Genomic DNA, 19,194 nt, shown 5'->3' with positions numbered 1-19,194 from the left:
ACAAATGGAGACTGGGGGGGGTCTTAGAGCGGGGATAAAGAAAAGAGACAATAGACATTAAAGGGGTCAGGGGTCAGAGGAGTTCAACGCTTTAGTGAAGCAGTGTGTGTGTGTGTGAGTACCCAGGGGTCAGAGGAGATGAGGCGGTGTGTGTGTGTGTGTGTGTGTGCGTACCCAGGGGTCAGAGGAGAGGAGTGCGTTCCTATAGCGTTCCATACAACCCTGCTGCAGCACAGTGACTCCTATGACCTCTGAACTGGCAGACAGCAGGAAGAGGGTCATGGCTGTCAGCATACTGACCTCATCCATGTTGGGACGAGACTCATCTGAGGAACACACATTAAAGATCCATTACAACATTATCAGCAGGCCACGGCTGGACAGCCACCTACACAGCATCCTGACACAATGGGAAGATGGGAAACACCTGGCTACCAGGAATCCTTCTAGAACAGTGTGTGTGTTACCTGGTGGAGAATATTCTAGAACAGTGTGTATGTTACCCGGTGGAGAATATTCTAGAACAGTGTGTATGTTACCTGGTGGAGAATATTCTAGAACAGTGTGTATGTTACCCGGTGGAGAATATTCTAGAACAGTGTGTATGTTACCTGGTTGAGAATATTCTAGAACAGAAGCCAGACTACTCCTAATCAGTCCTGTCCACTGAGTGGGAGTCTTCTCAGCCCGGGCCAGAGGAGAGGTGATGATGGTCTTTATACCCTGTAGAGCAGCTGAGACAGGCAGGGGGATGGAGTTGTCAGGGGTCTTTATAAATGTTGTGTGTGTGTGTGTGTGTGTGTGTGTGTGCCTGAGACTGGCAGGGGTATGGAGTTGTCAGGGGTCTTTATAAATGTTGTGTGTGTGTGTGTGTGTGTGTGTGTACCTGAGACTGGCAGGGGTATGGAGTTGTCAGGGGTCTTTATAAATGTGTGTGTGTGTGTGTGTGTGTGTACCGGAGACAGGCAGGGGTATGGAGTTATCAGGTGTCTTCACAGCCGTCTCCTTCAGGACCCCGGTTATCAGGAAGAGTACAGTCGGGAGAATGGTCATGCTGCCTGTGGGTGGGGGGAGGGGGGTGGGGGTGCGGGGGCGATGACAGACATGAGGAATGACAGAGAGAGAGAGACTTGTATCCTTCAGTAATGAGGAATGAAACTTGTATCCTTTAGTAATTAGGAATGACAGAGAGAGACTTGTATCCTTCAGTAATGAGGAATGAGAGAGAGAGACTTGTATCCTTTAGTAATTAGGAATGACAGAGAGAGAGAGACTTGTATCCTTCAGTAATGAGGAATGAGAGAGAGAGACTTGTATCCTTTAGTAATTAGGAATGACAGAGAGAGAGAGACTTGTATCCTTTAGTAATGAGGAATGAGAGAGACTTGTATCCTTCAGTAATGAGGAATGAGAGAGACTTGTATCCTTCAGTAATGAGAGAGACTTGTATCCTTCAGTAATGAGGAATGAGAGAGAGACTTGTATCCTTTAGGAATGAGGAATGAGAGAGAGACTTGTATCCTTCAGTAATGAGGAATGAGAGAGAGACTTGTATCCTTCAGTAATGAGGAATGACAGAGAGACTTGTATCCTTCAGTAATGAGGAATGACAGAGAGAGAGACTTGTATCCTTCCGTAATGAGGAATGACAGAGAGAGAGACTTGTATCCTTCAGTAATGAGGAATGACAGAGAGAGAGACTTGTATCCTTCAGTAATGAGGAATGACAGAGAGAGAGACTTGTATCCTTCCGTAATGAGGAATGACAGAGAGACAGACTTGTATCCTTCAGTAATGAGGAATGACAGAGAGAGAGACTTGTATCCTTCAGTAATGAGGAATGACAGAGAGAGAGACTTGTATCCTTCAGTAATGAGGAATGAGAGAGAGAGAGACTTGTATCCTTTAGTAATGAGGAATGAGAGAGAGACTTGTATCATTCAGTAATGAGGAATGACAGAGAGACAGACTTGTATCCTTTAGGGGCGGCAGGGTAGCCTAGTGGTAAGAGCGTTGGACTAGTAACCGGAAGGTTGCAAGTTCAAACCTCCGAGCTGACAAGAAAATGTAATCCTTCACTCCATCCCACACCAATACTCATTTTAAAACTGCCACATGCAACAGTTCAATCAATGGGTATTCAATTGAAATGACGATTGGACGGCAGGTACCATTGCAGAATGCAACAAGGCAAACAAACCCTTTCTATAAACATAATGTTATCCCTGTCCCTAATCTGTCAGTAGCCCTGAAATCCCTGTCCCTAATCTCTGTGGCCCTGAAACCCCTGTCCCTAATCTGTCAGTAGCCCTGAAATCCCTGTCCCTAATCTCTGTGGCCCTGAAACCCCTGTCCCTAATCTGTCAGTAGCCCTGAAACCCCTGTCCCTAATCTCTCAGTGGCCCTGAAACCCCTGTCCCTAATCTGTCAGTAGCCCTGAAACCCCTGTCCCTAATCTGTCAGTGGCCCTGAAATCCATGTCCCTAATCTGTCAGTAGCCCTGAAATCCCTGTCCCTAATCTGTCAATAGCCCTGAAATCCCTGCCCCTAATCTCTCAGTGGCCCTGACATCCTAACTGAATCTTCTCTGTTTCTCTATTGTTTCACACCCAGTGTGACTCAGTTGATTTTCCAGGATAATCTGATCCTCAGAAAGCTTCAGTCTCAGACATAACAACCACAGACCCAGGGTGAGACAGATCCAACGGCAGAGAGGCCATTGAGCCAGACGGAATCTAAGGCGGAGAGATGAACACTAGAACTCTGCTATTAGCAGTATAACACACCACAACAAGGCAGTGAATTATAGGAGACATTCTGAGTCTGTGTGGTCAGGTGTTTTTGTCGGTGTGTTACCTGCGGGGGAGCATAGCGACGGCAGTTCAGCCAGTATAGAGACGGTGTGAGCCACCAGCCGGGTGCTCTCCTCAGGCAGACGAGGCTGGGGTCGGAGGGGCAGGTGGCTGGGGGACTCGTTCACCCTGGGAATGAAAATACATGAGTTTGGGCTTTTCAATGACCCAAAGATGCTGTACTATTAGGGTTGCAAACTTCAGTTAAAAAAAGGCAGGAAATCAAAATCTTCCAAGCAGGATAACCAGGGTATTACAGCAGAACGACCCTGATACAGCAGAACGACCCTGATACAACAGAACGACCCTGATACAACAGAACGACCCTGATACAACAGAACGACCCTGATACAACAGAACGACCCCGACACGTTACAATAGAACGACCCTGATACAGAACGACCCCGACACGTTACAACAGAACGACCCTGATACAACAGAACGACCCCGACACGTTACAACAGAACGACCCTGATACAACAGAACGACCCCGACACGTTACAACAGAACGACCCTGATACAACAGAACGACCCTGATACAACAGAACGACCCTGATACAACAGAACGACCCCGACACGTTACAACAGAACGACCCTGATACAACAGAACGACCCCGACACGTTACAACAGAACGACCCTGATACAGAACGACCCTGATACAACAGAACGACCCTGACAAGTTACAACAGAACGACCCTGATACAACAGAACGACCCTGATACAGAACGACCCTGATACAACAGAACGACCCTGACAAGTTACAACAGAACGACCCTGATACAACAGAACGACCCTGACACGTTACAACAGAACGACCCTGATACAACAGAACGACCCTGACAAGTTACAACAGAACGACCCTGATACAACAGAACGACCCTGACACGTTACAACAGAACGACCTGATACAACAGAACGACCCTGACAAGTTACAACAGAACGACCTGATACAACAGAACGACCCTGATACAACAGAACGACCCTGATACAACAGAACGACCTGATACAACAGAACGACCCTGACAAGTTACAACAGAACGACCTGATACAACAGAACGACCCTGACACGTTACAACAGAACGACCCTGATACAACAGAACGACCCTGACAAGTTACAACAGAACGACCCTGATACAACAGAACGACCCTGACACGTTACAACAGAACGACCTGATACAACAGAACGACCCTGACAAGTTACAACAGAGCGACCCTGATACAACAGAACGACCCGACAGGTTACAACAGAACGACCCGACAGGTTACAACAGAACGACCCGACAGGTTACAACAGAACGACCCGACAGGTTACAACAGAACGACCCCGACAGGTTACAACAGAACGACCCCGACAGGTTACAACAGAACGACCCTGATACAACAGAACGCCCCTGACAGGTTACAACAGAACGACCCCAACAGGATACAACAGAACGACCCTGACAGGTTACAACAGAACGACCCTGACAGGTTACAACAGAACGACCCTGATACAACAGAACGACCCTGACAGGTTACAACAGAACGACCCTGACAGGTTACAACAGAACGACCCTGACAGGTTACAACAGAACGACCCCGACAGGTTACAACAGAACGACCCCGACAGCAGAACGACCCCGACAGCAGAACGACCCTGACAAGTTACAACAGAACGACCCTGATACAACAGAACGACCCTGATACAACAGAACGACCCTGATACAACAGAACGACCCTGACAAGTTACAACAGAACGACCCTGATACAACAGAACGACCCTGACACGTTACAACAGAACGACCCTGATACAACAGAACGACCCTGACAAGTTACAACAGAACGACCCTGATACAACAGAACGACCCTGACACGTTACAACAGAACGACCCTGATACAACAGAACGACCCTCACAAGTTACAACAGAACGACCCTGATACAACAGAACGACCCCGACAGGTTACAACAGAACGACCCCGACAGGTTACAACAGAACGACCCCGACAGGTTACAACAGAATGACCCCGACAGGTTACAACAGAACGACCCCGACAGGTTACAACAGAACGACCCCGACAGGTTACAACAGAACGACCCTGATACAACAGAACGCCCCTGACAGGTTACAACAGAACGACCCCAACAGGATACAACAGAACGACCCTGACAGGTTACAACAGAACGACCCTGACAGGTTACAACAGAACGACCCCGACAGGTTACAGCAGAACGACCTGATACAACAGAACGACCTGATACAACAGAACGACCCGACAGGTTACAGTAGAACGCCCCTGACAGATTACAACAGAACGACCCTGACAGGTTACAACAGAACGACCCTGACAGGTTACAGCAGAACGACCCCGACAGGTTACAGCAGAACGCCCCTGATACAACAGAACGACCCTGACAGGTTACAACAGAACGACCCCGACAGGTTACAGCAGAACGCCCCTGACAGGTTACAACAGAACGACCCTGACAGGTTACAACAGAATGACCCCGACAGGATACAACAGAACGACCCTGATACAACAGAACGACCCCGACAGGTTACAGTAGAACGCCCCTGACAGGTTACAACAGAACGACCCTGACAGGTTACAACAGAACGACCCTGACAGGTTACAACAGAACGACCCTGACAGGTTACAACAGAACGACCCTGACAGGTTACAGCAGAACGACCCCGACAGGTTACAGCAGAACGACCCTGACAGGTTACAACAATACGACCCTGACAGGTTACAGCAGAACGACCCCGACAGGTTACAGCAGAACGCCCCTGATACAACAGAACGACCCTGACAGGTTACAACAGAACGACCCCGACAGGATACAGCAGAACGCCCCTGACAGGTTACAACAGAACGACCCTGACAGGTTACAACAATACGACCCCGACAGGATACAACAGAACGACCCTGATACAACAGAACGACCCTGATACAGAACGACCCTGATACAACAGAACGACCCTGACAAGTTACAACAGAACGACCCTGATACAACAGAACGACCCTGACACGTTACAACAGAACGACCCTGATACAACAGAACGCCCCTGACAGGTTACAACAGAACGACCCCGACACGTTACAACAGAACGCCCCTGATACAACAGAACGACCCTGACAGGTTACAACAGAACGACCCCGACACGTTACAACAGAACGACCCGACAGGTCACAACAGAACGCCCCTGATACAACAGAACGACCCTGACAGGTTACAACAGAACGACCCTGATACAACAGAACGACCCGACAGGTCACAACAGAACGCCCCTGATACAACAGAACGACCCCGACACAACAGAACGACCCCGACAGGTTACAACAGAACGCCCCCGACAGGTCACAACAGAACGACCCCGACACGTTACAACAGAACGACCCCGACATGTTACAACAGAACGACCCCGACAGGTTACAACAGAACGACCCCGACAGCAGAACGACCCCGACAGCAGAACGACCCTGACAAGTTACAACAGAACGACCCTGATACAACAGAACGCCCCTGACAGATCACAACAGAACGACCCTGATACAACAGAACGACCCTGATACAACAGAACGACCCTGATACAACAGAACGACCCTGACAAGTTACAACAGAACGACCCTGATACAACAGAACGACCCTGACACGTTACAACAGAACGACCCCGACACGTTACAACAGAACGACCCCGACACGTTACAACAGAACGACCCCGACACGTTACAACAGAACGACCCCGACAGCAGAACGACCCTGATACAACAGAACGACCCTGACACGTTACAACAGAACGACCCCGACACGTTACAACAGAACGACCCTGATACAACAGAACGCCCCTGACATGTTACAACAGAACGACCCTGACACGTTACAACAGAACGACCCTGATACAACAGAACGACCCCGACAGCAGAACGACCCCGACAGGTTACAACAGAGCGACCCCGACAGGTTACAACAGAACGACCCCGACAGGTTACAACAGAACGACCCCGACAGGTTACAACAATACGACCCCGACAGGTTACAACAATACGACCCCCACAGGTTACAACAGAACGACCCCGACAGGTTACAACAATACGACCCCGACAGGTTACAACAATACGACCCCGACAGGTTACAACAGAACGACAACAGAACGACCCGACAGGTTACAACAGAAACGACCCCGACAGGTTACAACAATACGACCCCGACACGTTACAACAATACGACCCCGACAGGTTACAACAATACGACCCCGACAGGTTACAACAGAACGACCCCGACAGCAGAACGACCCCGACAGCAGAACGACCCCGACAGGTTACAACAGAACGACCCGACAGGTTACAACAGAACGACCCGACAGGTTACAACAGAACGACCCGACAGGTTACAACAGAACGACCCCGACAGGTTACAACAATACGACCCGACAGGTTACAACAATACGACCCCGACAGGTTACAACAATACGACCCGACAGGTTACAACAGAACGACCCGACAGGTTACAACAGAACGACCCGACAGGTTACAACAATACGACCCGACAGGTTACAACAATTACAACGACCCCCGACAGGTTACAACAAACGGACCCGACAGGTTACAACGACCCCGACAGGTTACAACAGAACCCAACAGAACGACAGGTTACAACAGAACGACCCGACAGGTTACAACAGAACGACCCGACAGGTTACAACAGAACGACCCGACAGGTTACAACAATACGACCCGACAGGTTACAACAATACGACCCCGACAGGTTACAACAGAACGACCCGACAGGTTACAACAGAACGACCCCGACAGGTTACAACAGAACGACCCCGACAGGTTACAGCACAGAAACGACCCCGACAGGTTACAGCAGAACGACCCGACAGGTTACAGCAGAACGACCCGACAGGTTTACAGCAGAACGACCCCGACAGGTTACAGCAGAACGACCCCGACAGGTTACAGCAGAACGACCCCGACAGGTTACAGCAGAACGACCCAGCAGACGAGGGTTACAACAGAACGACCCGACAGGTTACAACAGAACGACCCCGACAGGTTACAACAGAACGACCCCGACAGGTTACAACAGAACGACCCCGACAGGTTACAACAGAACGACCGACAGATTACAACAGAACGACCCCGACAGGTTACAACAGAACGACCCCGACAGGATACAACAGAACGACCCTGACAGATTACAACAGAACGACCCTGATAGGTTACAACAGAACGACCCCGACAGGTTACAGTAGAACGCCCCTGACAGGTTACAACAGAACGACCCTGACAGGTTACAACAATACGACCCTGACAGGTTACAGCAGAACGACCCTGACAGGTTACAACAGAACGACCCCGACACGTTACAACAGAACGCCCCTGATACAACAGAACGACCCTGACAGGTTACAACAGAACGACCCCGACAGGTCACAACAGAACGACCCTGATACAACAGAACGACCCTGACAGGTTACAACAGAACGACCCTGACAGGTTACAACAGAACGACCCTGACAGGTTACAACAGAACGACCCCGACAGGTTACAACAGAACGACCCCGACAGCAGAACGACCCCGACAGCAGAACGACCCTGACAAGTTACAACAGAACGACCCTGATACAACAGAACGCCCCGACAGGTCACAACAGAACGACCCGACACGTTACAACAGAACGACCCGACACGTTACAACAGAACGACCCGACAGGTTACAACAGAACGACCCGACAGGTTACAACAGAACGACCCAGACAGGTTACAACAGAACGACCCCGACAGCAGAACGACCCCGACAAGTTACAACAGAACGATCCTGATACAACAGAACGCCCCTGACAGATCACAACAGAACGACCCTGACACGTTACAACAGAACGACCCTGACACGTTACAACAGAACGACCCGACAGGTTACAACAGAACGACCCGACAGGTTACAGCAGAACGACCCGACAGGATACTGCAGAACGACCCTGACAGATTACAACAGAACGACCCCGACACGTTACAACAGAACGACCCTGATACAACAGAACGACCCTGACAGCAGAACGACCCCGACAGCAGAACGACCCCGACAGCAGAACGACCCCGACAGCAGAACGACCCCGACAGCAGAACGACCCCGACAGGTTACAACAGAACGACCCCGACAGGTTACAACAGAACGACCCCGACAGGTTACAACAGAACGACCCCGACAGGTTACAACAGAACGACCCCGACAGGTTACAACAGAACGACCCCGACAGGTTACAACAGAACGACCCCGACAGGTTACAACAGAACGACCCCGACAGGTTACAACAGAACGACCCCGACAGGTTACAACAGAACGACCCCGACAGGTTACAACAGAACGACCCCGACAGGTTACAGCAGAACGACCCCGACAGGTTACAGCAGAACGACCCCGACAGGTTACAGCAGAACGACCCCGACAGGTTACAGCAGAACGACCCCGACAGGTTACAGCAGAACGACCCCGACAGGTTACAACAGAACGACCCCGACAGGTTACAACAGAACGACCCCGACAGGTTACAACAGAACGACCCCGACAGGTTACAACAGAACGACCCCGACAGGTTACAACAGAACGACCACGACAGGTTACAGCAGAACGACCCCGACAGGATACTGCAGAACGACCCCGACAGATTACAACAGAACGACCCTGACAGGTTACAACAGAACGACCCCGACAGGATACAACAGAACGACCCCGACAGATTACAACAGAACGACCCTGATAGGTTACAACAGAACGACCCCGACAGGTTACAGTAGAACGCCCCTGACAGGTTACAACAGAACGACCCTGACAGGTTACAACAATACGACCCTGACAGGTTACAGCAGAACGACCCTGACAGGTTACAACAGAACGACCCCGACACGTTACAACAGAACGCCCCTGATACAACAGAACGACCCTGACAGGTTACAACAGAACGACCCCGACAGGTCACAACAGAACGACCCTGATACAACAGAACGACCCTGACAGGTTACAACAGAACGACCCTGACAGGTTACAACAGAACGACCCTGACAGGTTACAACAGAACGACCCTGACAGGTTACAACAGAACGACCCCGACAGGTTACAACAGAACGACCCCGACAGCAGAACGACCCCGACAGCAGAACGACCCTGACAAGTTACAACAGAACGACCCTGATACAACAGAACGCCCCCGACAGGTCACAACAGAACGACCCCGACACGTTACAACAGAACGACCCCGACACGTTACAACAGAACGACCCCGACAGGTTACAACAGAACGACCCCGACAGGTTACAACAGAACGACCCAGACAGGTTACAACAGAACGACCCCGACAGCAGAACGACCCCGACAAGTTACAACAGAACGATCCTGATACAACAGAACGCCCCTGACAGATCACAACAGAACGACCCTGACACGTTACAACAGAACGACCCTGACACGTTACAACAGAACGACCCCGACAGGTTACAACAGAACGACCCCGACAGGTTACAGCAGAACGACCCCGACAGGATACTGCAGAACGACCCCGACAGATTACAACAGAACGACCCCGACACGTTACAACAGAACGACCCTGATACAACAGAACGACCCTGACAGCAGAACGACCCCGACAGCAGAACGACCCCGACAGCAGAACGACCCCGACAGCAGAACGACCCCGACAGGTTACAACAGAACGACCCCGACAGGTTACAACAGAACGACCCCGACAGGTTACAACAGAACGACCCCGACAGGTTACAACAGAACGACCCCGACAGGTTACAACAGAACGACCCCGACAGGTTACAACAGAACGACCCCGACAGGTTACAACAGAACGACCCCGACAGGTTACAACAGAACGACCCGACAGGTTACAACAGAACGACCCGACAGGTTACAACAGAACGACCCGACAGGTTACAGCAGAACGACCCCGACAGGTTACAGCAGAACGACCCGACAGGTTACAGCAGAACGACCCGACAGGTTACAGCAGAACGACCCCGACAGGTTACAGCAGAACGACCCCGACAGGTTACAGCAGAACGACCCTGACAGATTACAACAGAACGACCCCGACAGGTTACAACAGAACGACCCCGACAGGATACAACAGAACGACCCTGACAGATTACAACAGAACGACCCTGATAGGTTACAACAGAACGACCCCGACAGGTTACAGTAGAACGCCCCTGACAGGTTACAACAGAACGACCCTGACAGGTTACAACAATACGACCCTGACAGGTTACAGCAGAACGCCCCTGATACAACAGAACGACCCTGACAGGTTACAACAGAACGACCCCGACACGTTACAACAGAACGCCCCTGATACAACAGAACGACCCTGACAGGTTACAACAGAACGACCCCGACAGGTCACAACAGAACGACCCCGACAGGTCACAACAGAACGACCCCGACAGGTCACAACAGAATGACCCCGACAGGTCACAACAGAACGACCCTGATACAACAGAACGACCCTGACAGGTTACAACAGAACGACCCTGACAGGTTACAACAGAACGACCCTGACAGGTTACAACAGAACGACCCTGACAGGTTACAACAGAACGACCCCGACAGCAGAACGACCCTGACAGCAGAACGACCCTGACAGCAGAACGACCCTGACAAGTTACAACAGAACGACCCTGATACAACAGAACGCCCCCGACAGGTCACAACAGAACGACCCCGACACGTTACAACAGAACGACCCCGACACGTTACAACAGAACGACCCCGACAGGTTACAACAGAACGACCCCGACAGGTTACAACAGAACGACCCGACAGCAGAACGACCCTGACAAGTTACAACAGAACGATCCTGATACAACAGAACGCCCTGACAGATCACAACAGAACGACCCTGACACGTTACAACAGAACGACCCTGACACGTTACAACAGAACGACCCTGATACAACAGAACGACCCTGATACAACAGAACGACCCTGATACAACAGAACGACCCTGATACAACAGAACGACCCTGACAAGTTACAACAGAACGACCCTGATACAACAGAACGACCCTGACACGTTACAACAGAACGACCCTGATACAACAAAACGACCCCGACACGTTACAACAGAACGACCCGACAGGTTACAACAGAACGACCCGACAGCAGAACGACCCTGACACGTTACAACAGAACGACCTGATACAACAGAACGCCCCTGACAGGTCACAACAGAACGACCCTGACAGGTTACAACAGAACGACCCGACACGTTACAACAGAACGCCCTGACAGGTTACAACAGAACGACCCCGACAGGTTACAACAGAACGACCCGACACGTTACAACAGAACGACCCGACAGGTTACAACAGAACGACCCCGACAGGTTACAACAGAACGACTCCGACACGTTACAACAGAACGCCCCGACAGGTTACAACAGAACGACCCGACAGGTTACAACAGAACGACCCCGACAGGTTACAACAGAACGACCCCGACACGTTACAACAGAACGACCCGACACGTTACAACAGAACGACCCTGATACAACAGAACGACCCTGACAGCAGAACGACCCCGACAGCAGAACGACCCTGACACGTTACACAACAGAACAACAGAACGCCCTGATACAACAGAACGCCCTGACAGGTTACAACAGAACGACCCTGACAGGTTACAACAGAACGACCCCGACACGTTACAACAGAACGACCCCGACACGTTACAACAGAACGACCCATATACAACAGAACGACCCTGACAGCAGAACGACCCCGACACGTTACAACAGAACGACCCCGACAGGTTACAACAGAACGACCCCGACAGGTTACAACAGAACGACCCCGACAGGTTACAACAGAACGACCCCGACACGTTACAACAGAACGACCCTGATACAGAACGACCCTGATACAACAGAACGACCCTGACAAGTTACAACAGAACGACCCTGATACAACAGAACGACCCTGATACAGAACGACCCTGATACAACAGAACGACCCTGACAAGTTACAACAGAACGACCCTGATACAACAGAACGACCCTGACACGTTACAACAGAACGACCCTGATACAACAGAACGACCCTGACAAGTTACAACAGAACGACCCTGATACAACAGAACGACCCTGACACGTTACAACAGAACGACCCTGATACAACAGAACGACCCTGACAAGTTACAACAGAACGACCCTGATACAACAGAACGACCCTGATACAACAGAACGACCCTGATACAACAGAACGACCCTGACAAGTTACAACAGAACGACCCTGATACAACAGAACGACCCTGACACGTTACAACAGAACGACCCTGATACAACAGAACGACCCTGACAAGTTACAACAGAACGACCCTGATACAACAGAACGACCCTGACACGTTACAACAGAACGACCCTGATACAACAGAACGACCCCGACAGGTTACAACAGAACGACCCCGACAGGTTACAACAGAACGACCCCGACAGGTTACAACAGAACGACCCCGACAGGTTACAACAGAACGACCCAGACAGGTTACAACAGAACGACCCCGACAGCAGAACGACCCCGACAAGTTACAACAGAACGATCCTGATACAACAGAACGCCCCTGACAGATCAAAACAGAACGACCCTGACACGTTACAACAGAACGACCCTGACACGTTACAACAGAACGACCCCGACAGGTTACAACAGAACGACCCCGACAGGTTACAGCAGAACGACCCCGACAGGATACTGCAGAACGACCCTGACAGATTACAACAGAACGACCCCGACACGTTACAACAGAACGACCCTGATACAACAGAACGACCCTGACAGCAGAACGACCCCGACAGCAGAACGACCCCGACAGCAGAACGACCCCGACAGGTTACAACAGAACGACCCCGACAGGTTACAACAGAACGACCCCGACAGGTTACAACAGAACGACCCCGACAGGTTACAACAGAACGACCCCGACAGGTTACAACAGAACGACCCCGACAGGTTACAACAGAACGACCCCGACAGGTTACAACAGAACGACCCGACAGGTTACAACAGAACGACCCCGACAGGTTACAACAGAACGACCCCGACAGGTTACAACAGAACGACCCCGACAGGTTACAACAGAACGACCCCGACAGGTTACAGCAGAACGACCCCGACAGGTTACAGCAGAACGACCCCGACAGGTTACAGCAGAACGACCCCGACAGGTTACAGCAGAACGACCCCGACAGGTTACAGCAGAACGACCCCGACAGGTTACAGCAGAACGACCCTGACAGATTACAACAGAACGACCCCGACAGGTTACAACAGAACGACCCCGACAGGATACAACAGAACGACCCTGACAGATTACAACAGAACGACCCTGATAGGTTACAACAGAACGACCCCGACAGGTTACAGTAGAACGCCCCTGACAGGTTACAACAGAACGACCCTGACAGGTTACAACAATACGACCCTGACAGGTTACAGCAGAACGCCCCTGATACAACAGAACGACCCTGACAGGTTACAACAGAACGACCCCGACACGTTACAACAGAACGCCCCTGATACAACAGAACGACCCTGACAGGTTACAACAGAACGACCCGACAGGTCACAACAGAACGACCCCGACAGGTCACAACAGAACGACCCGACAGGTCACAACAGAACGACCCGACAGGTCACAACAGAACGACCCTGATACAACAGAACGACCCTGACAGGTTACAACAGAACGACCCTGACAGGTTACAACAGAACGACCCTGACAGGTTACAACAGAACGACCCTGACAGGTTACAACAGAACGACCCCGACAGCAGAACGACCCTGACAGCAGAACGACCTTGACAGCAGAACGACCCTGACAAGTTACAACAGAACGACCCTGATACAACAGAACGCCCCCGACAGGTCACAACAGAACGACCCCGACACGTTACAACAGAACGACCCCGACACGTTACAACAGAACGACCCCGACAGGTTACAACAGAACGACCCCGACAGGTTACAACAGAACGACCCCGACAGCAGAACGACCCTGACAAGTTACAACAGAACGATCCTGATACAACAGAACGCCCCTGACAGATCACAACAGAACGACCCTGACACGTTACAACAGAACGACCCTGACACGTTACAACAGAACGACCCTGATACAACAGAACGACCCTGATACAACAGAACGACCCTGACAAGTTACAACAGAACGACCCTGATACAACAGAACGACCCTGACACGTTACAACAGAACGACCCTGATACAACAGAACGACCCCGACACGTTACAACAGAACGACCCCGACAGGTTACAACAGAACGACCCCGACAGCAGAACGACCCTGACACGTTACAACAGAACGACCCTGATACAACAGAACGCCCCTGACAGGTCACAACAGAACGACCCTGACAGGTTACAACAGAACGACCCCGACACGTTACAACAGAACGCCCCTGACAGGTTACAACAGAACGACCCCGACAGGTTACAACAGAACGACCCCGACACGTTACAACAGAACGACCCCGACAGGTTACAACAGAACGACCCCGACAGGTTACAACAGAACGACTCCGACACGTTACAACAGAACGCCCCCGACAGGTTACAACAGAACGACCCCGACAGGTTACAACAGAACGACCCCGACAGGTTACAACAGAACGACCCCGACACGTTACAACAGAACGACCCCGACACGTTACAACAGAACGACCCTGATACAACAGAACGACCCTGACAGCAGAACGACCCCGACAGCAGAACGACCCTGACACGTTACAACAGAACGACCCTGATACAACAGAACGCCCCTGACAGGTTACAACAGAACGACCCTGACAGGTTACAACAGAACGACCCCGACACGTTACAACAGAACGACCCCGACACGTTACAACAGAACGACCCATATACAACAGAACGACCCTGACAGCAGAACGACCCCGACACGTTACAACAGAACGACCCCGACAGGTTACAACAGAACGACCCCGACAGGTTACAACAGAACGACCCCGACAGGTTACAACAGAACGACCCCGACACGTTACAACAGAACGACCCTGATACAGAACGACCCTGATACAACAGAACGACCCTGACAAGTTACAACAGAACGACCCTGATACAACAGAACGACCCTGATACAGAACGACCCTGATACAACAGAACGACCCTGACAAGTTACAACAGAACGACCCTGATACAACAGAACGACCCTGACACGTTACAACAGAACGACCCTGATACAACAGAACGACCTGACAAGTTACAACAGAACGACCCTGATACAACAGAACGACCCTGACACGTTACAACAGAACGACCCTGATACAACAGAACGACCCTGACAAGTTACAACAGAACGACCCTGATACAACAGAACGACCCTGATACAACAGAACGACCCTGATACAACAGAACGACCCTGACAAGTTACAACAGAACGACCCTGATACAACAGAACGACCCTGACACGTTACAACAGAACGACCCTGATACAACAGAACGACCCTGACAAGTTACAACAGAACGACCCTGATACAACAGAACGACCCTGACACGTTACAACAGAACGACCCTGATACAACAGAACGACCCCGACAGGTTACAACAGAACGACCCCGACAGGTTACAACAGAACGACCCCGACAGGTTACAACAGAACGACCCCGACAGGTTACAACAGAACGACCCCGACAGGTTACAACAGAACGACCCTGATACAACAGAACGCCCCTGACAGGTTACAACAGAACGCCCCTGACAGGTTACAACAGAACGACCCCAACAGGATACAACAGAACGACCCTGACAGGTTACAACAGAACGACCCTGACAGGTTACAACAGAACGACCCCGACAGGTTACAGCAGAACGACCCTGATACAACAGAACGACCCTGATACAACAGAACGACCCCGACAGGTTACAGTAGAACGCCCCTGACAGATTACAACAGAACGACCCTGACAGGTTACAACAGAACGACCCTGACAGGTTACAGCAGAACGACCCCGACAGGTTACAGCAGAACGCCCCTGATACAACAGAACGACCCTGACAGGTTACAACAGAACGACCCCGACAGGTTACAGCAGAACGCCCCTGACAGGTTACAACAGAACGACCCTGACAGGTTACAACAGAACGACCCCGACAGGTTACAACAGAACGACCCCGACAGGATACAACAGAACGACCCTGATACAACAGAACGACCCCGACAGGTTACAGTAGAACGCCCCTGACAGGTTACAACAGAACGACCCTGACAGGTTACAACAGAACGACCCTGACAGGTTACAACAGAACGACCCTGACAGGTTACAGCAGAACGACCCCGACAGGTTACAGCAGAACGACCCTGACAGGTTACAACAATACGACCCTGACAGGTTACAGCAGACAGGTTACGACCCCGACAGGTTACAGCAGAACGCCCTGATACAACAGAACGACCCTGACAGGTTACAACAGAACGACCCGACAGGATACAGCAGAACGCCCTGACAGGTTACAACAGAACGACCCTGACAGGTTACAACAATACGACCCGACAGGATACAACAGAACGACCCTGATACAACAGAACGACCTGATACAGAACGACCCTGATACAACAGAACGACCCTGACAAGTTACAACAGAACGACCCTGATACAACAGAACGACCCTGACACGTTACAACAGAACGACCCTGATACAACAGAACGCCCCTGACAGGTTACAACAGAACGACCCCGACACGTTACAACAGAACGCCCCTGATACAACAGAACGACCCTGACAGGTTACAACAGAACGACCCCGACACGTTACAACAGAACGACCCGACAGGTCACAACAGAACGCCCCTGATACAACAGAACGACCCTGACAGGTTACAACAGAACGACCCTGATACAACAGAACGACCCGACAGGTCACAACAGAACGCCCCTGATACAACAGAACGACCCCGACACAACAGAACGACCCCGACAGGTTACAACAGAACGCCCCCGACAGGTCACAACAGAACGACCCCGACACGTTACAACAGAACGACCCCGACATGTTACAACAGAACGACCCCGACAGGTTACAACAGAACGACCCCGACAGCAGAACGACCCCGACAGCAGAACGACCCCGACAGCAGAACGACCCTGACAAGTTACAACAGAACGACCCTGATACAACAGAACGCCCCTGACAGATCACAACAGAACGACCCTGATACAACAGAACAACCCTGATACAACAGAACGACCTGATACAACAGAACGACCCTGACAAGTTACAACAGAACGACCCTGATACAACAGAACGACCCTGACACGTTACAACAGAACGACCCCGACACGTTACAACAGAACGACCCCGACACGTTACAACAGAACGACCCCGACACGTTACAACAGAACGACCCCGACACGTTACAACAGAACGACCCCGACAGCAGAACGACCCTGATACAACAGAACGACCCTGACACGTTACAACAGAACGACCCCGACACGTTACAACAGAACGACCCTGATACAACAGAACGCCCCTGACATGTTACAACAGAACGACCCTGACACGTTACAACAGAACGACCCTGATACAACAGAACGACCCCGACAGCAGAACGACCCCGACAGGTTACAACAGAGCGACCCCGACAGGTTACAACAGAACGACCCCGACAGGTCACAACAGAACGACCCCGACAGGTCACAACAGAACGACCCTGATACAACAGAACGACCCTGACAGGTTACAACAGAACGACCCTGACAGGTTACAACAGAACGACCCTGACAGGTTACAACAGAACGACCCTGACAGGTTACAACAGAACGACCCCGACAGCAGAACGACCCTGACAGCAGAACGACCCTGACAGCAGAACGACCCTGACAAGTTACAACAGAACGACCCTGATACAACAGAACGCCCCCGACAGGTCACAACAGAACGACCCCGACACGTTACAACAGAACGACCCCGACACGTTACAACAGAACGACCCCGACAGGTTACAACAGAACGACCCCGACAGGTTACAACAGAACGACCCCGACAGCAGAACGACCCTGACAAGTTACAACAGAACGATCCTGATACAACAGAACGCCCCTGACAGATCACAACAGAACGACCCTGACACGTTACAACAGAACGACCCTGACACGTTACAACAGAACGACCCTGATACAACAGAACGACCCTGATACAACAGAACGACCCTGATACAACAGAACGACCCTGATACAACAGAACGACCCTGATACAACAGATCGACCCTGACAAGTTACAACAGAACGACCCTGATACAACAGAACGACCCTGACACGTTACAA

At 51.2% G+C, this 19,194-nt stretch overlaps 1 protein-coding gene across 1 annotated transcript in view; it reads right to left on the bottom strand.

Moving 5' to 3' along the window:
* Nucleotides 1-19,194, bottom strand: part of heatr5b (HEAT repeat containing 5B) — a 140,669-nt gene that overhangs the window by 9,458 nt on the left and 112,017 nt on the right. The window contains exons 35-38 of the mRNA XM_065008442.1: nucleotides 2,857-2,981; nucleotides 957-1,058; nucleotides 612-734; nucleotides 175-326 (exon numbers count right to left, since the gene is read on the bottom strand). Of these exons, the coding sequence (XP_064864514.1) occupies nucleotides 175-326; nucleotides 612-734; nucleotides 957-1,058; nucleotides 2,857-2,981 (502 nt within the window). The remainder of the gene's footprint in view (nucleotides 1-174; nucleotides 327-611; nucleotides 735-956; nucleotides 1,059-2,856; nucleotides 2,982-19,194) is intronic.

This window comes from Oncorhynchus nerka, linkage group LG23, assembly GCF_034236695.1.
Source record: "Oncorhynchus nerka isolate Pitt River linkage group LG23, Oner_Uvic_2.0, whole genome shotgun sequence".
Lineage (NCBI taxonomy): Eukaryota > Metazoa > Chordata > Actinopteri > Salmoniformes > Salmonidae > Oncorhynchus > Oncorhynchus nerka.
Note: the sequence above shows the minus strand (reverse complement) of the source record. Positions and strands in the feature narration are given on the sequence as shown.